Raw genomic sequence first — 23,399 nt, forward strand, 5'->3', positions numbered from 1 at the left:
GGGGAAAAAATTACTTTAATGGATACTGGGGTAGAGTTTTCTTAATTTTTTTCTTATTCCTTGTATCTTCAGTTATTAAATCAATTACTAGGATTTACTGTGTGTGTTCTTCCTTGCGACTCCCTCTCCCCTCCATTTCCCCAAGTAGTCCTCTCTCTCTGAAGTATGAAAGGAAGGCAGGAACTTCTCAGTGACTGGAATGAGAAATTTACATACCTTAAGAACAGTAGAGGTTAATGAACTGATTTAGTACCACCAATCTTAGAATATCTTCCCTTTGCTTTCCTTATAAATTTTGAGACCAAACAGTGGGCTAGTATAGCTAGGAGGGGACAGCTCTTTGTGTTTTCTATTGACCTTGTGTCTTTTTTTCCCCTCACAGCAGTACTTTGTAAATAAATTGAAAATAATTAAAAAAGAAAAATTACAGTTTTAAGACTTAACAGATTAACTGACATGATTTTGAAGTTTAATTGAAAAACAATGTTTTTTAAAAACAAAACAAAAAAACCCAAAAAACACCAAAACCCCAAACAATCCACATTTCCAGCAGCTTTATGAAATGTGGAGTAATATAGCAAAAAATGTTTAGAAACAAGTACTAAACTCTGACTTTCACTGATTTAGATCTTTACATCATTTGCATTTTGATTTTGCAAAAAATTCCCTAGCTTCCTGCTTCAAATGTGAAACTTTGCTGTTGCACTGTTAGTAAAGTATAAACTTACAGACGTAATTAGGACTGGGGGTTCTCTTACTGTGTGTATAGATTAACAGTCCTTCTAAATAATAAAATAATTCACTACAATAAAAGTTCAGGTCATACAACTTTTTTATATGAGCAAGAATTTAGCCACTCTGCATAGGAGGTGATTTTTTGTTTTTCTAAAAACTGATGAATAATAACTCACTGAGCAAAGTGAGGCTTTAATGGTGTCCTTCATATTTCTCTGTCTGCAGTACTAGAACTTCTGAATGCAACAGTGCTGTAAAACATCCCCATGCAGTGGTTTCTGGGTAGAAAAAGGAGAATTTTACTGCTGGTGATTTTATGAATGTCAGATTAGATGGGAAATACATTGAGCCCTTGGTGTAAAGTCAGGAAGAACTTCCACCAGGCTTACTAATGGTCATAGTTTAGAGAGGCTTCTCTGATTCGAGAAATACGCTAAGACTCTGCAAAGAAGAGGGGTTTGTGCTTGGGTAAAAAGTGCAAAGCCACATATCTTGAAACTGCTCAGGTGAGAGAGACGATCCCAAGATTTTAAAACATGTTTATGCTAACTTTCCACTAGGCCAAATGTGGTTTATCATTTTGCTGGAGAGTGTGATCTCATCTCCCATCTCACCCCCGAGATGCTAGGAAAGAGTGCATTCAGGAAGAGTTACTGATGCCCAATAGAGCTATAGTCACAGGACAAGCAGAGCTAAGAAGGTAATCGTCCTCTGTTTATGTGTTTGATGCAATGGCAAGTGTCGGCCGATATTTTAAAAAGCAGATTGCACAATGGTTTTATCTTTACGCTAGGGATGGTCTTTGGAACTGTAATGAGTCTTTTAGCTCATTTTCTATATGTTAAGTATAGTACTGCTTCAGTAAATGATGGCATCACACACTTTTATTTAAACTTAGTTTGAGGGTCTAGAAGATGTTTCAGAGAAGGTGAAGCAATCTATCCCCAAGTGAAATCAACTTTGGTGTCTTAAACTCCAAATTGCATTTGTTTCATGGCTAATTATGTCAACCAAAGGAACTTGGAGGCAGAACTGAAGCCTGTAGTTTAAATCCTATAAGTTGCCTGCATGCATAAGTAGAAAATCCAGGCTCCTTGGTAACTCTTCAGTGGACATTATCTACCAGTATTGTGTGGGGATGGGGAAAGAGGAAGAGAGTGCAGTTATAAAGGAGTTATACGGGCGACAAACTGGAAGGCATGACTGGTACACTTGTGTGTACTTGAGTCGCTTATCTTGGGCGGTCCTGTTGGTCCCTGTAACACTAGCCTGGCATGTGTTACTGGGGCTGACTGGGAGTTCTCCCAGCTGCAGCACAACAGGAAGATCAGATTCTGTGCACTGGCACATGAAAGGCTTTTTTTTTTTAATCACAGAAGCAACAGCATGGGTACTGCTAACGATGGTCATTGAAACATGAACCTTATAGTAATGTCGTTTGAATAGCTTGTATACCCTCTGTCTGGACTATGTTTGGTCTTTTTCTTAAGACTGCAGAAATCCGTCCTCTTATGGAATATGAGTTGTTTCATTTCCGACTTGAAAATCACAGTAAAGTAACTGCTATGACTTGTTTTCCTAGAATATACTGATAGAGTGCTCTCTATATACAGGATGTCTTTCAAATGTGGAAAGGAGAGCTGTTGCTTTGAGGAGTTAACATCTTAAAACAAAAGAAAAAACTTGGAATCCATTCTGTGTGTGGTGTATTTTGCACAACCCCCCCAACCTAGTTTCACTTTTTTTTAATTAATGCTTTACCCTTAACATTGTCAAGCAATGCTCTGAAATGTGGAAGAATATCAGGCTTAAAATTGCCTGTGCACAGCAATTAGTCCTTTCTTGTCTGAGTGCATCCTGTGCATTGAACAGGGCCAAGGTCCTATTGGCAAAAAATAAAAAATAATTAAATATTGTTTTGTGATATGAATGTATAAAGTTCTGTGGTCTGACAGCAAACGTGTGCTAGCTTCTAGAGTTAGGAAAAAAGCTAAGAAAAAATGGCTACACGTGACATTTAATTTTTCCCATTTTTTTCCAAACAAGTCACTGGTTGTAGTAGCACAAGCTTTATTGTGTAACTTAAAGGTAATAATAAGTTATAATCAGACATCTTAATATACAGATAATTAGCATTTAAATAGTCTTAAACCTTCAGGTGCTGTATGCTAAAATGTTTTCACCACCATGTGTTCTAGTGTTCTCAGAGGCTGCCAAGCTTTAAACATAAGAGTTTTGAGATCTTTGGTTTTGTAACAAGTCCATGAAATGAGTAACTTTTCTCCTTATTTGCAAACCTCAACAAAAAGCTTAAAGTTGATCTGCAGGATATGATTGTTTTGGTAATGGTGGTTTATTTTTTGTTACATAAGTTATATAGAATTCTTTAAAAGTTTAAGAGCCTTTTTTGGGGTCTGGAGTGGGTACTACTACTGTAAGTGTATGTATATATCAATCTGCCTTTCCTGTTAGTAATATTGATATTAGTAGCAGTAACATCAGATTGTCAACAATCAATCTTCAATGTTGAGTTTAAAAAAGCATGCAAACTGAAAGCTCAGAATGAAAAGAAGTATTCAACTGTTGCCTTATTCTTTAATCTTGTCCTCTACTAAATGAGGCAGAGATGTCAGTAAAAATAGTATACCTGCAGGAGGGCAGAATTAAGGTATTTTGTGTTGCCAAAGGTTTGACCTTTAAACATTAACCTGTTCTAAGCTCTTAAGAAAAAGCCTGTAGTAAATTACGTATGGAAAAGGATGCAAATATATTTCCATTCCCTGTTTAGGCCCTCTCTAAGTGACTTCTCCAAGGCAACACAGTAATTCACTCAGATAGTCACGTTTCAGCTCCTGGTGTTCCTAACTTTGTCCTTGGGAGCCCCTGGGTTCTCAGGCTGGGGTTGCAGCCCTTCAGAGTGGTTAAATGCAATCTGAAGGTTTGTAACTGTGCAGCTTTTTTTCCAGCTTGATGAAGCTGGGGTCCTGCTATGGAGGCGAGTCTCTACGTAGGGGGGTAAAAAGGAAGGAAGGAACAGTTGCTGTTATTTTTAAGTGACAGCTTTCTCATCAGTTTGCATGTACTTGTGCTACAAATAAATTGATATTTTTCTTTTTTATATAAAAATTATGTTTGTTTATTCTAAGACTGCATTTGTGGATGTGTAGTACTGACTGTTTTCTTTAGCTTTCCAAAGTCAGTCATCTACAGCAGTGAGATTTATTTTAAATTATTATTTTATTAATAGCATGGGCATATAGTTGTAATTGCTTGTTGAAGAGGGACAGGTAATGATTGCATAATGAAAAAGCTTAGTCTGTAGATTTTTGGACCAATTAAATAGCTAACTTATAGTGGGAGGTGGAGGTGACAAGTGAGATTTTAATATCAGAAAAGAAACAACTAGAGTTTGAGAATCATACCTATCTCTTCAGTGCCCTCAACAATGAGAGCTTTTCAAATTCTGTAGCACCTAGAGTGAATATAACCTCAAAATAGCCCATACTCCGAAGTTCATAACCTGCCATGTTAACAGTTGGATATTATTTAAACTAACCTGGAATTGCTCTAAAATTAAACATCTTCGTAATATTGTGTTGTTCAAAATGCACAATAAAATTTGAGATTAGGAGACTGACAATACAGTCTCTGTCATCAGTAGGCTTCCTGTTTTCTGTTCTCAGTGTTCATCAGCACACAGTTCTGCTGGTTAGTAAATGGAAACTCCACTTGTGCTGGTCTCCAATGAGCGGGAGTTAATTATGTGGCTTTTCTACTGCTGGATCTTTTTATAAGGCTGGGCCTTAAACTTCAGCCCTGTGATGACTTGTGTGTGGATAAAAACATATATGCAAAGGTCTTGTTAGCTGTGCAGTTGAAGCTTAAAATATGCTAATATTCTAGTATTTTACTAGAAAATTGGAAGTATTTTAGAGGCTTTTTTTTTTTAGCATCAGTCAAAATAATCAAGCAATGAGTTATCATTTATATTGTGACTATCTTTTTAGAACTCTGGCTCATGAGTATTTTATGATTCATATGAGGATGATTGAAGAGGTATTGCCTTGCTATGCTACTGAATATTCTTCCTGTGATGCAGGCAATGTAATGGACAGTGTATCTTCTCGGCCTCCACACTTCATGGTCTACTATGTTGGCTTAAACTGCTGTTGATTTCAGTTTACATTAGTACTCTGGGGTTTGAGCTCTAGTGACTGTGCTGTTGTACCACCTACTCTACCATATTTGTTCTGTTGGTATATCCTCTGGCAGAGGTGGTGGGCAGATGTCTAAGGTGGGTAATCTTGTCATATTTAGCTGTGGCAACTGACAGGGCTTGTGATTCAGATCTTAATAAATGTGATAAAGTGAAAGTATGTCCTCCACGGGAGGGGGACACTGCCCTTGCACAGAACTAGAAAAACTTGTAGCTATAATCTGTTCTCCCCCTAATGACAGTAATAGTTTGTATTTTAATCCAGATTAGAATTGTAAGTCTCCTTGGTTTTCCCTACCATGTCAAACAGATTTTCTTTCCAACTGATGTTTTATAGTTAGCTTCAGCATTTAAAAAAAAAATGCCAACCCCGCTCCCCAAGAGAAACCAAACAAAAAACTCCCTCCTAAAACAACAACTCTTCCCCCTCCAACTTTCCAAATATTTGAATTTCTTTTTCTATTTCAAACTGTAGTTAAAATTTATGTAATAATCTTTTTTTCTGTTGATGTTTTTCTTTTGTAGGAGAGAGTGGAGAGCTGAAAGGGATAACTTACTCAAAACTGGTAAGTACTTCTTCCTAGGGCTAAAAGGGCTTACCTAAGAATAGATGATATGAAGAGCTGGCATCCATTTCTGGAAAAGTTTGATGCTTACTGAAACTGAAATCCTATCTATTCTTGTATTCATAAATTAAATCTTAAAAAGTAAATGTTACTGATGGAAGCCTCAGTCTTATAAATAAAATCTGTGTAGGACTGATATTTGGGCCCAGGGGTCTCTAAGTACAATGGACATTTAAATTCATCTACTCAAAAACAATAATGTTAAGGTTTGGGGTTTTTTTTCTATGTAATGTGAGACCCAAATTTATTTTAAGGGGGTTTTGGTGCAGAAAGGCTTCTCTCTAAAATTCTAAGTTACTTGGAGACCTTGCATACACACAGAAGGCATTCATGGCTTTTGTGTGTGTCCTGCCTTTGTTTATATAAATATATATACCTTGTCAGCTGTGTTTCTAGTGTAGCTTCCAAAAGAGCCATAGTTTAAATAGCATTGTGATAATTTAGAGGTTCTGATGTGGATTGTATTTAATTGAGATAACAGAGAAGTGTGAATGCGCTTATGTGATTATTATAGAGCTGAAGGTTTCATTCAGTCTCTGAATATTTAAATAGTCTATAAACATGTGCTACCCAATGCAGTGCATTGGGGTACTTTTCTGAGTATGTTCAAGTCTTGAAGCAACCACTTAAGAAATAAGTGGTTATTGGGAACAAAGGAATGCCAACAAGAAGTTGAATGGAGGACTGCTGCCGCCTCCAATTGTTGAAATCCATCCAAAAAATGGTGAATTTACCTCTTGCTCTCGGTGTTCTTTCTGGCTGAAACTTGGAAGTATGTCTGGATGTACAAGAGATGCGTGTACTTGTCAGTCCTCTGCTTTCCTTTTGGAAATTACTGGTTCTGCCATTAAATAAAGAATTTGCATGTTTTCCTTTAAAAACTAAAGGAATGAAGGATTTTTGCCGACCAACCCATCCATGCAATTTCAGTCATCTACAAGCTTTTTAATTAAAATAATTCCACTGTCGTAAGAGTAAAGTGGAAAATGCACTATGCTTTATGATTAATCCAGAGGTGGTTTTATACCTCTTTGAATGTGGTATTGTAGGTAGTTATAATACTACTGGACTTAAGTTTTTAAATCTTCCCTTGAAGTCCAGTCTAAAAGAATAAAATTTCAAAAATACTGAAGATATGTGCACTTTTAAAATATGTAACCACTTGCTTATGTAGTTCTGTACCTCCTTTCAAAGAAAGTATGAGCAATGTTTAACCAGATGCCCTGATAGATATTTCTAGATGTTATTCTATGTAAACCAGAAAAAATACAGTCTAGGTATTGCTGGATGTAAGGAATGATCACTTTTTTCTTTTTTTGTATTGGTTGTTTAACATTGGGTGTGTAAGGTACTTGAGGGGAATTCTGGACAGGGATAACTTTGGATAGTTATTCTTGCTTGGGAAGGGAAGCTATAAGTGCACGTTCCAGATGGAAACAACTGTATATATTTCATATTCAGAATTTGGCAACTTGACTGAACTTTTAAATGAAATACGTCTGTTCATGTCTATACCCCTATACACTTGACTAGGCTAAGCAACCACTTGTTTCTGCAAAGCAGTGTCACTTTCTTCTTAAACCCCTTAAAAATAATTTTGAAAACTCTTTCTAGCTGTTCAAGACATAGATGCAATTAGCTTGGATTAACTTTTATGTACCATCAATACTATAATTTCTATCTGTCAAATGAAGTTGTGCATTAATAGTAATTACTCAATCTTTATATTTTTTTTTTTACAGAAGTACTATGTCATTTTTGCTGTGAACTGGTATTGGCCTTTACAGTTACATGTATTAAAATGATGAATATTATTTATCTTGTCAGTTGAGATAACTGTCTCTTCCCCTGTTCTGCACTTAACTTTGAACTTGGCATGTAGTTACCGAGTGATACAAACTGTTCATCATGTGTGCCTTCTCATTTGTTGAAGACACACTGAGAAAGAAACTATGGCCATACCTGCCTGTGTCTTTACCCCAAAATCGAATTTCCATGGCTCATGAAAGACTTCTTTTCTCTGCAGTGGGTTCCAGTTTTCATTAACCAATCTCCCACGTGGTTTTCTGAAGCATAGTTTCTTTTGAAACTGCAGTGGTAGGGACTTAAAGCATGTTATCATTATTCTTGTCAGTGAGTGGAAGTAATAATCTGGGATTCTGTTTTCTCATTACTGTTTGTGGTAATAGGTCAGGGAACTATATGTAATTTCCATGTATCCCTTGATAGAAATTACAGTTTTATAGAGAGTAGTGCTGCAAAGGCAGCTGTTTTCGCTCATCTGTGTCACATGTGGGAGAGGCCCTTGCAGCAGGTCATTTCATGTGTTGGCTAGAAAGTCTGATCAGGCCTTTGTTATTTAAATAAGTAACTTTAAGCTAACAGCAGACAGCACTGGCAAAGAATGAGTTATATAAATACAATGCTTTTAAAACCCCCTTTATAGTCTTCTCTTTTTGTAACATATTTCTTTTTGAAAAGAGAAATGATTAATTTAAATAAACAAAACAAAACACACACCCTCAACCTTTTTATTTTCAGGAATGCACAAACTTGTCCAGCACTTCAGTTTACTGTACTGAGACAACATTAAAGTCTTTAACTTATGGGAATTACTCTCTTTTTACAGCCTACATGTCTAATCTAAACTGTCAGTATCCTTTGGAAACCTTGTAGTCTGGTTATGAAGACCTCTGAGTTGGCAACAATACCTGTGCAATAATTGTGAGCAATTTGCAAAAAAATAAAAAAAGGAATGATTTTAACATTACAGAAATTCTTTAATTAAGGTGTCTGGATGGAAAAGTGACTGAAAGGATTGCTATATAATGTTTTCCAATGGCTTTTATCTATATGTATTTATAGATGGATTTTAAGTAGGTTCCACTATGATTTGAGCATATGGGAATCTTAATCGTGTTTCAGAAGCTGATACTTTTAATGTATTTTTGAACAAAAATCTCTTGTCCAACTTTCAAGGCTTTTAGAAATTTGTCTGATAATGCTTTTCTGTGTCAGAGGTTGGGGGCATTAATTTGTTTGTAGTACAAGTGAAGATGGTAAACTCATAGTTGTGATCTAAAAGTAGAATTCCAAGATGAAAAGGATTTTAAAATTAATAATTTTGAAAAAGTCTTGTGCTGCTTTATATGAATTTTATGCTCCTTCAGAACAGATTTCAACTGAAATGACTAACTCAACACAAACTTTAGGCAGTAGCTTATTAGTATATTAACGTTGTTTTGTCGAATTGCATGCACACTGTCCCATCCAAGAACAGCTCTGCAGTATCATGGAAGTATGTTAATGCGGTACATTAAAATTCTGCAACCCAAATTGTTAAATTCAGTCTTCGGAATATGTTTACATCTACGCAGATTTTTAAAACATTCTCAGTAGTAAATTTTCTAATTTAATGTGCAACTGCAATAGGGTATCGATAGGAAATAGCTGCCTGCGAACTAAGATAAGGGACAAGTATGTCAACTTTGGGATATGTGGGAAGTAACAAATTTGGCTAAATGACTCCAAGGCAGGGATTTTGTAGAGCCTGTAGATTTCTTGTGTTCAATAGACTGTGTTTAGGCTAGAAAGCTGCATTTGAATGTAGTTCACTATTGAATTCCTGCTCTGTTATAATCTCCTTTCTTCAAATTGTCAAACCAAAACAAAACCTTTTTTTTTCTGTAGGACTGGTGTTAAAGAGGGAACCAGAAACTAAAGGCACTGGAATCAGCAAAGACACTTTTAGAAAAAGTGGAGAAGGTAGAGAATGGAGCTGCAGACTCTACAGGAGGCTCTGAAAGTGGAAATTCAGGTTCACCAGGTAATTTGTATTCTTTCTTGCTTTAAACTTTCAAGTAATAGCAGCGTTAGTATTGCTGACAGTATTACTACTAATGGGAGCATTAAGCAGTAGCACTACAACTATAGTAATAATTGTTTTATAAGCTCAGAATACTTAAGAATTTTATACTCTGCATTTTGACCCCACCACCTGTTGTTTTTAAGCAAATGTGAAAAATCTACATATCAATCTGTGGGTGGGGATTTTTTTTAATATTTTGTAGCAGTAATAAAAACATTTTGAGAACTCTACATTCAACAGCCTCTATCTGAAAGGTTTTTCTAATGTTCTGAAGCCAACTGCAGTATTCAGTTGGCAATGGAGGAATATGGTGGAGGAACTTTAAAGTGAAATGTATATAGTACTGCATGATTTCATCTGGTGCTTCTCTTCTGGAGTGTCTTCTACTTTAGTACTTTCTAAACTTGTATATTTTTGATAACCAAAATGTTGTAGTGCTTGGGCTTGGAAATTTTTACACTGGGTCTTTTACCGGTAGGCTGTCCAATACTATATGGCAGTAGAGTTGCATTTTGCAATTCTGTTACAAAGCAATCGAGGAAATATTAGAAATAATAATAATAAAACCTAATTTAGCAAATGTAAGAGGACATATGCATATTAATTCTTGGAACAAAATTGTTACAGCCATAGACACAGAGTAGCTGCCAATTTGAAATGTTAAATTTATCAATGAATCCTTTTCTAAACACAGTTCTCCAAGTATTCATGGAGCTCTCCAGATATCTGAAACTCACAACTGTTACACAGTGGATTAAAAAAATATATCATAAGTTGCACTGATCAGTTTAACCCATCATATAAAATTTAGAAAATGTTTCCTTATTACTTGGTGACTTGTCTAAAAAGTGTTCTTGATGCAATGATGAGCAGATTGCAGGAAGTCAAATGGGTGAATTATTAAAATGAAACTATGTCTGCTTTAACAAAATAAAACTTGAAAAAGCTGAAGATGGATTTCCAGAACTAGAGATGAGTATTTTGCTCTCCTCAGAAACTCCCAAGGCCCTTGCATTCAAACAATGAAGTCTTGTTATGGGGGTAAGGAAGTTCAGAAATTACCCATGCCATTTTGCTGTAAACATAGAAATATCTGAGGCCAGAAAGTAATTTTTTCAAGTATTATCTTCTGGAAAGTGATCAGAATGCTAGTCTTACTTGTGTTTGTATAACAGTGTTTACCTCTTGTGGGTATCTTCATTCCCCTTTATGCCTAAGCTAACCAAAAATTTTAAGACTGTGAATTTTGAATAATGTTTAGCATCTGTTCATAATGATGATGCTGAACAGGGATGAAGACTGGAATATGTCCAAAAAGCCTTTTTTTAACACCTTAAATTTTTTTTTGACCCTGTTTGCTTTAGCTTTGCCCAATCCTCATTAAAAGTGAGCTCTGAACTGAAATAAACTTTAATTAAATTTGGGTTTAGTTGGTGAAACTAGAAAAGCCATTATATCAAAAAGTTGTCTTAATTCAAGATGCCATATATTTCTATAATTAGGGCTAAGAACAAGTATATGTTTATGATGGAAAATAACACTTGCAACGACATGTTGAGTGCTTGAATAAACTTTTGTGAACTGTTGTTGTCAAATGGACACTGATAGAAATTAAACTAGTTTTGGCACAAAAAAAGAAATCTTTCAAGGAAATGCTTGAACTTTGTTGCATAGCGTTGAATTTTGTAATCTGAAGAGATACAGTATATCCCTTCTTTTTGTTCAGGATTTAGGGAGCAGTGTCTCTTGTCATCTTTTACTTATCTAGTATTTCTTTTTCTGAGGACTCTCTAGAAAAGCTTGCCAACACTCTTACAGTCGTGTTTTTTTGTCCCATTGCAAGTGGTCATGGGTGTCTGTGATCCTGTACGGAGTTCAGCTCAGCACTGTGGTCAAAGCCTCCCAGGTTCCTGATGCAGTGTACTGCTTGTGACTGCTTCCATGGCTGTACAAAGTGATGTTCAATATGACTGTGGTTGTGTTTGTGGAATAGCTCCTTGTTTCCTGCCTATTCTATTTCACCTCCAGAACTGTCTGAAGCTTTCAAAATGCTGCTTTGACAAAGTGAGTCCTAAACTACCAGTAAGGACCCAAAGGAGGTGTTGCGTTGTTTAGAAAAAGCTACTTTTTGGGTTCATTTCTACAGAGAATCCTCCATGAATGACATCTGACCAGATCACTTGCTATATCAGTGTAATACAACTTGAATATTCAAATAGCTTCAATGTCAAAGCTATATTGATTGTCCTGAGAAGAAATGCATCTAATCTAAGTACTTCATTCTGCTACTGTGTTGACGTAATTAAGGTTATTTTGAAGCAGTCTGCTTTTCATAGTTTTGATCACAAGAGATGTTAAAGAAGTTATATTTAGCTATTCTTACAGAAGGATTGGGTTTTGTGGATGATTCCTTGAACTGATGTGGGGAAAGAACCTAAACCATAATTTTCCTTATTTCATACCAGAAAGATCAGTATGTTTTAAAATATCTAAAATTTAACTTCTGTTTGTGGTCAGTGCAAAAGAAGATATTTTTTTCCCTAGGATTGGGTGATGCAATGCTTTGTGATTCATAAATTTAGCAATGCCTTGTGAACAGTTTACAGTACTGACTGTATTGTCTTACGACTGTGTCTGCAGGAGCACTTTGTATAAAAACTAACAGATCTGTTGCTTGTCAAATTCCAATGTGGCAGGAAGCAGCAAAGAAAAATAAGCTGAGTGTGCCTGTGACGCTGAATGGCAGCATGACGAAACAATAATGCTCAGCTTAGATAAATGCCAACTGATGCACTTTGGAAAAACAGGCTCAGTTTTACAGCTGCAATAGCAGGCTGTGAATTGGCAGTTAGGACAGTGGAGGGAGTTCTTGCAGTACAGAGTACCTGAGTGTTGCATGCAGTTTTAAACTTTGTCTCCAGATGATAGAGGCAAACTAGAGAAGAGTACAGGGAAGAGTGCCAAGAGTGAACAAAGCAATGGAATGATTTGTGCATGAGGAGACTCTCAATCTGAAAAAGTGATGACTGATAGGGGAATATGTGTTGTGGAAAAAATGTAGGAAGAAGCTGAATAGAGAAGCAGCCATAGAATCGTATAATATTGAGTTGGAAGGGACCTGTAAGGATCATTGAGTCCAACTTCCAACTCCTTTTGACTCAAGTCAACTCTGGTTTTCTGTAATTGTATTAGTCTCTCATGCTTGCATTGTAAGGAGACAGATTCAAAAGAAAAAGGTCATCCTTTTACATAAGAGTCCTTTAGTTTAACTTGGGAACTTATTGTCACAGAATCTAGAGTGTTTTCCTGAGTTTAAAAAGTAATTAAGGCAGATAAATCAAAGAAATGTGTGCTACCAGCTATTAAACCTAAGACGTAATCTTTGAAGACATCAGAGATGTAAATTTTTGAAAGATGAGAAATAACTCTGTATGCTTGTCCAGCATAGACTCTCTGCTAATGCATCTGTTTTTTGGTAATGGCTACTACTAGAAAATGCAGCAGGTAAACCTGTGGTCTGATGCAAAATTCTCTTTTGTTTTGTTTTTTTTTTAGTACAGTTTTTAGGATATGAAAGGAAATAAACTTTTAAAGAGAATTAGCTGACAGTCTGAATTCTCTGAGTGGTATCAATGCAGGCGGAATAGAACATGTGTTTTTCTTGCTTGCTTTGTCCTTCTGTTTTTCACTCCTTTTCCTGATTCTGATGAGTAAATGAAGAAGAAAGTAGAGACTTTACGTGGTTCTTTGCATGTGGGGAAGGGACATGGTGATGTGATGAATAAATGTGGCTGTAACCAAAAAAGAAATGGGGAATTTTTGGTTTACCTTGTCTCTTCAATCTGGGCTCTGTTTTCCGTCGCTGACTTTTTTCTTGCTTAGCAATAGACGGCATTCTCCTGCAGCTGCCTAAAGGAAGCGAAGGAGGAAGAATGGTGAATGGTAACAATCTGTCTGCTTTCCCTTGGATGTGGAGGGCATCTCTTCTACAATGATCTTAATCTCTTTTTGAGGGAGAAAAGTGGCAAAGATACTTCTGAACATGGGTCTTCCATCTGGTACCAGCTGAGCCAACACACAGGCGGAGCCATAGTACTTGAAACATTGTGCTCTTGAATATACAAACAGCTTTTGTGCCTGCAGCGATTATCTGTGATTTGTGTTTCTTGTGACTGCAGGCAAAGAAGGCAGCAGTTCTAGAAGAGACACAGCTATTAGATTATCTTACCCAGCTGGCTTAAATTGTCTTTAAAAAGCATCACTTATTCAAGAGCTATTGAGGAGGAGCAGAAGTGATGGCTTAGTACAGTTGTTTTACTATATTAATAAGAATGGGTTTGGAAATTATATAATACTGGACTCCAGGCCTTGCTACTGAAATGCTGTAAACTAAGTATTTTGCTTTTACAAAAGTTCTTCAAAAATACTGAATTTTAAACTCTTCAACAAGATCTGTAATGAAGCCTTCATTGTATTGTTGCATCTGTTTTCTTTCTAGAAATTGGTTGCCCAAATGAAGCAAGATCCACAGGTAACTATTTATTTTTATATTGGATTATTTACCCTTAAAAATGGAGGAATTAATAGTGCATGAAGCTTGAGAATTTTAGATATTTCTTGATCACATCCTTTCTTGCTAACACAGTGTTTAGAAGAAAACTTATGAAAATGTTTTGATACAATGACTGTTGGATAGTTTAAAACAAAACCAAAACTCTTGCCATTATGGAGTTTTTACCTCATATATATCCTTATTGGTTTAAGTCAAGTGACCCTTGTGGGCTTTGGTGCTGTTCAAATGTGCAGTAAGTTTATGATTCTATTAGAAGCTGTTCTTTATAAAAGGTACCATTGTTAGAAATAGCTTTTTTATTTTTTTGAGTATCAGAAGGTTCACAGTACAAGAAGTGAGAGAATATTCTGTCCAAGAAATTTTGTTCAAATAATGTAGCATAAGGCTATGTCCTTATTGCCTGTCTTAGGTATCTTAGCAGCACTGTAGTGTCCAAAGAGTGGGCACTTGGCCTTGGGAAGTTTCAGAGCTACTGAGGTTGGATAACTAGACTCCTTGCATAGACAGCAGAAGTTATCCTTTTTCCAATAACTGTGTAAGGTGACTGGGTATTTACTGTACAGCAGTTAAGCACTCTGCTGAATGGGGAATTCTGTGGAGTTCTCAAACCAGTCTGAAATGTTAAGGAGAGGGATAAAGGCAGGTCACTTGAGGCTTGCTATATTAAATGCTCCCATCCCCGTACATTAGTAAGTGCCCTGTAATTTTTCTGAATGTATTTTTTTTTTTTTGAGCTCAGTGAAGACAGTTTTTAATAACTGTCAAGTAGCTGGACCCCTGTCAGGGAGGGTTGAACTGGAAGTAGGGTGTATTGGAAAATCTGTTTTCTAGAACTTCCTTATTCTGATGGGATTTGGGTAAGGTCTGTGCTACCCTTACTCGCTGGGCAGGTGTGTTAACAATTAGACTGCAGAGCAGTTTGTTTTCAGTTTATATCTGCTGAAAGTGAGATCATGCTGTGAGCGGCCATGCAAAGTTCCAAGAGTCAGGAAGAGTAAACCTGGTCTCTGCTTCCAATGCTCTTAATGCATTTTTATCCCAGATTATTAGGTGGAATCTAAAAGAAAGGGGGATGACTGGCAATATTTGGTTTTGCTAGAAATGGAGAAGAGTATCTACAAGCTGAGATTGTAATGCATTTCAGAGTTGAATGGAGGAATATAAAAATAGGGAATATGCCCTGAGCATGTAGTACCTGTAATGATATTAGTCCTATGTTTTAATTTTTCTATGTAGCACTGAACCTGCGTAATCTAGTGTAAAAAATTTAGATGTAAATGAGAACAAAAAAAGTGGAAAAAGAGAAAAATTAAGAAGTACTTGCTTCCCTGTCATGTTTCTGCAGAGCTTCATTGGTTTTAAACAATGGACAGATTTTTTTTTAAGTTTTATTTTATTTTTAGTAGGAAAGAAAAAGTCCTGGTAAAAATTGTTTTCTGTGTGTATCTTTGTAGTGATGCTTATGGCTTTCAAATCTTTAGTTTAAGAAAAAGCTATTGTACACAAAGTAGTGATATGAATGATGTGGTAAGGCAAATGTAATTCCCTTTAGTACAGTCTAAGGCATAAACACATATGGAAATTAAGACTTGGATATGTTTGCCTTTATTTGATATGTATGTCAGTTAAGATTTAATAGATATGTTTGATGCTCTGTACAGTTAAATGTATAATGTCTTTGCATAACTAGCATAGGTGAGAATGGTTTAGATAAGATACCATAGCATGCTGTTATATACGGTATGATGCTGTTGTTCTATATATTAACAAACATTTCTCGTTTAATTTGTAAACTTGATGAAATGTACCAATGTGCTTTTTATAGTGTAATAAGCACTAATGGATGTTTTAATGAAATCTTCATTCCAATCTGAGTTGTCACTCTCTGAGTGCTGGAAAGGTCCTCTGATTATTGTTGCACTCAGTGACTTAAGTCAGGCTTTTTTGAGCCTCTTGAATTTTATTGGCTGTACATCCAGAGGTGCTGTATTTGTAGTACACTATGCAAAAACAAAACAAAAAAACAAACCACCTTCCTGCTACTACTCCATGTTAACAAATGGAATATCTTTCTCACAGATATTTTTTCTTTCTAATCAGAATGCTGATTTGAAGAAACAGCTTCATGAACTTCAAGCCAAAATCACAGCTCTGAGTGAGAAACAGGTAGGGAAACAGATGTATTTTTAACACCCTGTTTTAAAAATGTCTCTTTTCCTATCTTCCAAGAGAGCTGCTAAATTTTTAAGTGCAGAAATAAGTGTGGTCAACTAGACATTTTTGATTTTTATTGGATTTCTCAACAAAAGATAGGATGAGTTATTGTGAGTCTATCAGACAAGCAACTCGTTTAATCAGTGGAAGCTATAGCAATTTTTCTTGTGTTGAAACAAATGTTTTATTTTAAGGGAGGTGGGAAAATGGATGAATTTTGTCACTTCCTGTATTATTATCTTAGAACTTATTCTAAACCAGACCATTCTAGTTTAGGCACATCTCTAGATTTTGTCTTAGTTGGGCCATACTGTCTGTATGGGTGAGTATGCTGGAATTTTTCTTCATGTCTAGCCCAACTAATTCATGTCAGTTATGGGTACCTGATAGACAACTTGGAAATTAGTTGGGTATTTTTACCATGATAGATCATGCCACAATTGTCTTATGTTTGCCATTTGGTAGGAATTCTCTCTGACAGGTCTAAAGTATGAGTAATAGTTACAACTGAATGTTTAAAAGAAAGATTGTTGAATTTGAAGATGTGCTTTATAGGTAACTACAAGAAAAATAAGTAACATTGAGAAATCTACAAAACTTGTTCTCTCTTTTGTTTTTAAAAAACCAAAACAGCAACACGTGCAAATCCCTCATACACCACTCCATCCCATTCCCACGTAAACTGACTTAAGCAGTTCCTTAATTGTATTGCTTATTGTGTCAATAATGGAACCAAATTAGGTCAATGGACAACACCTTTGAAGAGGTGAAACATTTTAGAGCATGTGCATAGGTAGAAATATAGGTAGAATGCATCAGTGTCACATCTAGATATCTATGTTCATCTGTTCCTAGCTGAATGTGTTCTGTCTTGAGAATTACCTTTCATAAGAAAACAGGCAGATAGTGTTAATACTTATCTAAAAATTCATTTTACTAAAAAAATTATAGTATGTTTTGGTAGGGGAACAGTGAATCTATGAAGGAACATGTAAGTATAATAAAGAAAATGATTTTTTTAATGAGAATACTAGTTCAACAAAACCTGAGGTTTTGCTGGTGTGATAGCGTGCCTCTCTTGAAGATGATTTATTCTCTGGAACCAGCATGAGCCTCTGCATGTGGCTATGTCTCACAGCAAGCTGTTTCAAGATTCTCTGGTAAGCTCTGGATGCCCATGGTAATTTCAAAATTAGCTTGTCTTGATGCCACAAAGCAAGTCATATTGACTCCCTGTTCACGTGATGAGCACGGACAGGCAGTGAGATAGCGAGTGCAGTGTAAGAAAGCAAGTACATCTTACCAAAACTTTTAAACCTGTATTTGCAACTGTTTAAAGTTAGTGTTACAGAGTGGTCTATGCTAACATGTATTTTAAATTACCCATCACTAGAAATGCAGCTGTATCTTTTCTGCTGACACTTACAGCTCAAGGTACTAAAATGCACTTGCCATGGGATGAACATGAGTTAAGTTTCCAAAAGACTTGGAAACACAAGTTTCTGACTTCACTTGTACCACACAGTGAATACAGTCAATATGAAGTCACAGTACAGTTTACTTCCTTGTATTTTTGTGGGTTTGATTGTCAGAACAACAATAGTGAACTTCTTTATGATTGTTCAAGTTTAAATATTTGTTATATCTACTGCTGGACTGCAGAACTGCCAGTGTCCCAGATGACAATGTTGTTAAAGTAGTATGGCTGCTCAAATGCAACAATCATGGCAAATGTGAGTTCTGGGAAAATAACCACAACTTCCCAATGCAAAGAAGTGCTCACTCCCTCTTATTTGAAGGAATCTGTTGCATAGACAGACATCTGTGGCTTAGCAATGTAGAGTCGAGCAGCATCTTAGAGACTACACAAAGCCCTTTTTTCTGTTCTCGCTTTCGTTTCTCTTTAGGAAAAATAATTGTTATGAATTGTTTTATGGGGAAAATATTCAACAATTTAATTTTCACACAGTATGAACAAATGTGCAGTTTTACGTAGTAAATAAATGCCTTACATTGTACAGTGCCTGTCTTAAGAAGGAGTGCAACATGTGTCATCTGTCCTCTTGTTTAGAGCCAAGTAGTTTTGATGCCTGATGTTCAGTGAACAAACTCTGAGGGCCTGACTCTACTGTGGACAGTTACGGGAGGCGTAATTGTTCAATAGTCTTTTAATGAAGTGTGAGAAACTAAAGTTCCAGCCCGTGTGGTGTTCCTACTTGGAGACAGTGGCATGGAGCTGAGACCCTGGTGTTAGAGAGGTAGAATAATGAAATATTTCTGGCTTCTGAAATGTTATGTCACCCTAATGCACGTTTTTTCTTTGCTCTCTTATTTAATGAAGTTGCCTGAAGGCTTGTGCAAGAACCAAGTCAGCAGTAGGTTAACTGAAAGCTTTTAGTTGCTTTAGGACTTCTCTCCATTTCTGAAGCATTGTGAGAGTAGTGCCGACACTTGCTGCCAGTTGCTGCAGTGATTCATAGTGGCTTAGGTGTCTTGCTGAGAATTAATAATGACAGTTCTGTTCAGAAGTTTGTGAAATTGAGGAGATCTGGCGAAGTACAAAAAGAAAGCAGGTAGGCTGTACATGTGTAGGCTTAAACATAAAGAGATTTGTTAGCTGATGCAGGGTTGAACTGTTGCAGCATAAGGTATGTCATATATTCATATTTTTTTTGAAAATGTCAAAGAGGTGAAAATAAATGCTTTGATTTGTTTCACCTAAGAGACGATGGAGCAATGTATTCTAAGTGTATTTATCTCATGAAAGGAAAACTGCAAAAGGAAAAAAACCTTACTTTAAGATAACTTACATTTAAAGGGCAATAAGAATTTTCCTTTGCTAGTCTCTTTATGGTATTACCATAGAGTTCTAATCTATGCTTACCTTTTTTCTAATCTGAGGGCAATAAGGTGAATTCAGTTTAACAGTCTTGCTCCTCAACTGTAAATATAAGAGCTGCAGTTCAGAAACCCTGAACGCATCGGTTTTAATACTGATTTCTTCTTTCTTCTCCCATCCCTCTCCTCAGTAAGGAGAAGTCAAGAGTAACTTTTTGCAGAACAGTTGTAATTGCCAAATCTAAGCTTGGATTGTAAATGCAAATTAACTGTGTTGCTGTGGAGCACTGTTTTTTAATTATGTTTTCACATCTTTGGAAGAAAGTCATAGTTTTAGCAGTCTTTCCTTCACTTTTGTTCTATGATAGTGTCTTCCTTTGATGTTCTGATTTTTAGATTTTTTCCTGCAGTTACTTATCAGTATTCAGCTTTTGACTGGGTTAAATATAGTCTTTACAATAAGAAAACGTAAAGAATGTGAGGAAGTTTACCAGTGTATACCTTTTTCTACTTTGGGGAGGTGGAGTGGGGATTGCTACCAGTGATACTAGTGAAAGACTGAAGTAGAGCAGTCCTAGCATAGAGGAGCAGGAGGTATGTAATCTTGAAGTAGCACTTGTTCTTCTGCCTCTTTTCTCTCATGGTTAATTAAAAAAAAAATATTAGGAGCTTAGATATTATTATGTATCATAACAGTACTTATTTCTAGTGACAAAGAAGAGCACATGTTTATTTGACTAAAGAACTGTAAAGAAAGAAGTGGGCAGGAAAAAAATGCCCCCCCCTTTTTTTTTTTTAGCAATAACAGGTCAAATACAGAGGAATTTCTACATGTGTCCTTATCACAATCTCTTGGAAAAGTTGAAGCAATATGCTATCTTAAATGTGGAAGAAAGCTTACAGGAGTAGTCTTTTGACTCTGTGGTAAAAAGGTGATGATGATAAGCATGTACTAAAGAAATCACATGGCTCTTTCCCTTGTATTTGAAAAGAAAATGGAAATGTCTCTTACTATAGTTGCAGTGAAATCCTTTGAATCTTTAGGAAACCAGTGTTGTCAAAACTCACTTGTTTTCTAATGCATTTGCTCGTGACATTGAAAGAATAAAGTGGTTCCCTTTGTTATTTTGATTTCTGAAGAGCTGTATATATGTAGGAAAGAGTACTCAAAAATAGTTGTTAGCATAGAGATACTTAAGGTTTTATTTTTTCATAGGGGAAAAACTTTACATACTTTACTATGAAGAAAAGTTGAAACTGTGGAATATAATTAGAAAAAATGCATACTATAAAAGCAAGCTTATCCCTATTATTATGAAGAGGCAAATCTAGTGAATTTTGCTTGTATTTAAAGTTTACAGCAAATTTGGGTAGATGAGATTATTCTAAATCCTGTACATTCAGAGTGAGACTCCTTTTAACCTTGCCACTAAATAGCAAGTAATGAGAACAGGGATTTGGGGAAGATTTAGAAAATGGTAGTGTAATTTAACCATGGTTTTGTATAGTTGAATAAATGTAAACATGTGGTTTAGATTGACAAAGGAAACTTGTTATTTAAGTCTTCAAAAACTGTCAGGAATAACTTTAAGCATTAATGTTGCTATATTTATTACAGGTACCATAACTGAGTAATGAAAAGATTGGTAATGTGCATAAATTCATCCTATGAGACTGTTCTTCTTGAACAGTTGTCAATCATAGTAAAAGTGAATTTTTATGGAGGCTTTTTGAACACATTACCAGAAAATTGTACCTGAAACATGTTCCATCGTGTTCTGTAAAGAGAAAAAGCAGTGATTTGGTGAGAGGAAGGTAAATGCAAGAAAGCTGGAGAGCAGAAGGGAAACTGAGTACAGTTAGCAGATAGTAAAGAGCACTTTGAAATGCTCATGCCTAAGAAGATAGGCAAGGTATGCCTGTATGTTGTAGATATGCCTGATGAACACCATGAGAACTTCAGAGCTCAAAACCTGGAAATAAATAATGAAGTCACTTCTCATTCCTGTCAGTTCTGTCTGGAGTTTCTGATACCTTCTCTCTCCACGATTCATCAAGGGCGTATTAAAATTCCAGTTACTCGGTCAACAATGGACCAAGTGTACAAATATGCCATATGAACACTTAATCACTAATAACTTGAGGCAGGTGATGCCTAATTTTAGTTCCAGTTGTTTATCTGGAGCTGTGTGTATTATTAAACACTGATCTTTTTTAAGTAAATGGCATGAATGATAAAGATATGATAATTTCCATGTAACTGTAAGCATCCGTTTATGCCAACTGTTTATAAAACCGTCTTAAAATATATGAAAAACAACTGTTTGTAGATTCCTTTCTTAGATGATATGGAGTAGTCACTTATTTTTCCTGCCAAAAAGATACTACTCTATCTGGACATAAGGAGGAGTGAGTTAACTGCCTCAGTGAATTGTCAGACCCTTTTGAACCATCTGATCAGTGTGAACAGCACCTGCTTAGAAGGTGAATGTTTGTTTGAGAAATCTGCATAAGCTTACTATTTTAATCTTTGGTATTTATTTAATTTGCATCCAAATTTTGTGTGAAAATGTGAATATAATGGCTTCTCATTAAGTTATCATCTTCTATATTCTCAAGATATACTAACTGAAGCAAATTTTGAATGTTGCATAGATGACTGTAGGTAGGCAGAGTGCATGCATCTCTCCCTGCTGCCTCTTTTGCCGCGAACTCTCTTGCAAAACTTATGTTATGATCATTTGTATATGACTGAAATATTACTAAGCTATCTCAGACCTTTTGTAATGCTTAAGTCATGATTAAACCCATACTGGCATCTTAACTTGGATTTCCCATTCTTCTCTTAATGTAACTCCATCTAGACCTTCTCACTGTTGGTTTGTGAACTTAATTTTGCATATCTATTAGATATGTACATTAGCACTGAGGTAACTTGATTTAGGAAATGCAAGTGACCATTTCATATCACAAAAGAAGAGAAACTCTCCACACCTCCCCCCTGTTACTCTTCATTCAGCACTGATTTTCTGACCCAACTTTTAATTCTTGAGTTCATGCTATATTTAAGCCAGATTTAGAGGCAGCTGGAGAACTTTTTTAATTGAACCTGGTTGGATACATCTTTCATCTCCATATAAGCCAGGGCATAACTCCAAAATAGCCTGCTCTGCTTGAAAATCACCACTGTAGATGGAAAATGGGCAATTAAACTACAGTATTTCCTTGAAAATCCCCTACTGATGGCAAGAGTTGGTTATTAGGTGTTCCTGCATGTTTTGACTTGCTGGATAACCTCACACATCAGTAGTTATTTCAAGGCCTCCTATTCCCTTTTCCCTTTTATACTTGAAGGAAACACAAGTGAAGCATTAGATGGTGATGACTGGGATTTAGGTTGTTTTGTATAGCACTCTTAAAGGCCTCTTAGTTGGATGCTGGGAAAAGGGATTAAATCTACTAATGAATTTTTATAAGTGAAGACAGATTAAAGTAGTCCATTCTGCTCTGTTCTGCATGCTTCAGTGGAACAACTTCATAGCCACAGAAACAGTATTTTGATTTATTCTAAGTGTGTCAGGGTTAGAAAAGGAATCAAATCCAGAGATCTGCTTTTCAGAGCCTTATGGATCTTGCTATTGGAGTTATTTGGTCCCCAGCTCTTGTGAAGTGTTGAATTTTGGAAGGGAGAAGAGAGAAGAACAGTGTGTCCAATGCTTAGAATACAGACAAAAGCTTGTCTCTGCTGTTTGTGCTCTGCTGCCAGGTACTGGATTTGAAAATAAGCCACTTCCTGAGATTGTGGGATATTTTGAGTTACTTAGTGTAGTACAGCTATGGGCTAAAATACTTTTATTAGTAAATATTATCTTTCATGGTACTATACCAAGAACAAGACTGACTAGGGTAGACAGTGTTAGGTAGTGTTTTCCAACATATGGGTCATGAGTCAAGGGAAAATGAACTCAATTCAAAAGAGAGATTTATAAGTCAGAATAACAATTTATTAAAATAATGCAATAAGTACAAGTATACAGACAGACAATTGGTTTTAACCCACAAAACCCAAATGTACAAACCCAGCACCCTGGGGTATGAACAAAAGTGGTGTACCTTGGCCCAACCCCCGAGTCCAAAGCAAAGGGAGAGGGGATAAAACCTGCTGGTGGGAGAGCTGCTGCAGTCTGGTCAGAAGTGGTGATTGCAGTCCAGTTGAGGGTGGTGGTCTCAGCCTGGTTGGGAGCAGCGGTGGTCTGCTGTCTTCCTCTGGGTCCCACGAGAGAGAGCCCAAGGCTCTGAAACTCCCAGTTATATACTCTCCAGTTCAGC

The 23,399-nt window shown here is 36.2% G+C and overlaps 1 protein-coding gene across 5 annotated transcripts in view; it reads left to right on the forward strand.

The window, feature by feature from the left end:
- Window positions 1-23,399, forward strand: part of PHF21A (PHD finger protein 21A) — a 127,721-nt gene that overhangs the window by 24,188 nt on the left and 80,134 nt on the right. For 3 of the 5 annotated variants that reach the window (XM_027706078.1, XM_027706086.1, XM_027706099.1), the window contains exons 2-5: window positions 5,477-5,517; window positions 9,268-9,403; window positions 13,944-13,976; window positions 16,098-16,184. In XM_027706078.1, coding sequence (XP_027561879.1) covers window positions 9,350-9,403; window positions 13,944-13,976; window positions 16,098-16,184 — 174 coding nt within the window. In that variant the 5' untranslated portion in view covers window positions 5,477-5,517; window positions 9,268-9,349. The remainder of the gene's footprint in view (window positions 1-5,476; window positions 5,518-9,267; window positions 9,404-13,943; window positions 13,977-16,097; window positions 16,185-23,399) is intronic. The other 2 variants (XM_027706091.1, XM_027706107.1) reach the window with 1 other exon arrangement.

Source organism: Neopelma chrysocephalum, unplaced genomic scaffold, assembly GCF_003984885.1.
Source record: "Neopelma chrysocephalum unplaced genomic scaffold, ASM398488v2 Primary Assembly neopelma1_24, whole genome shotgun sequence".
Lineage (NCBI taxonomy): Eukaryota > Metazoa > Chordata > Aves > Passeriformes > Pipridae > Neopelma > Neopelma chrysocephalum.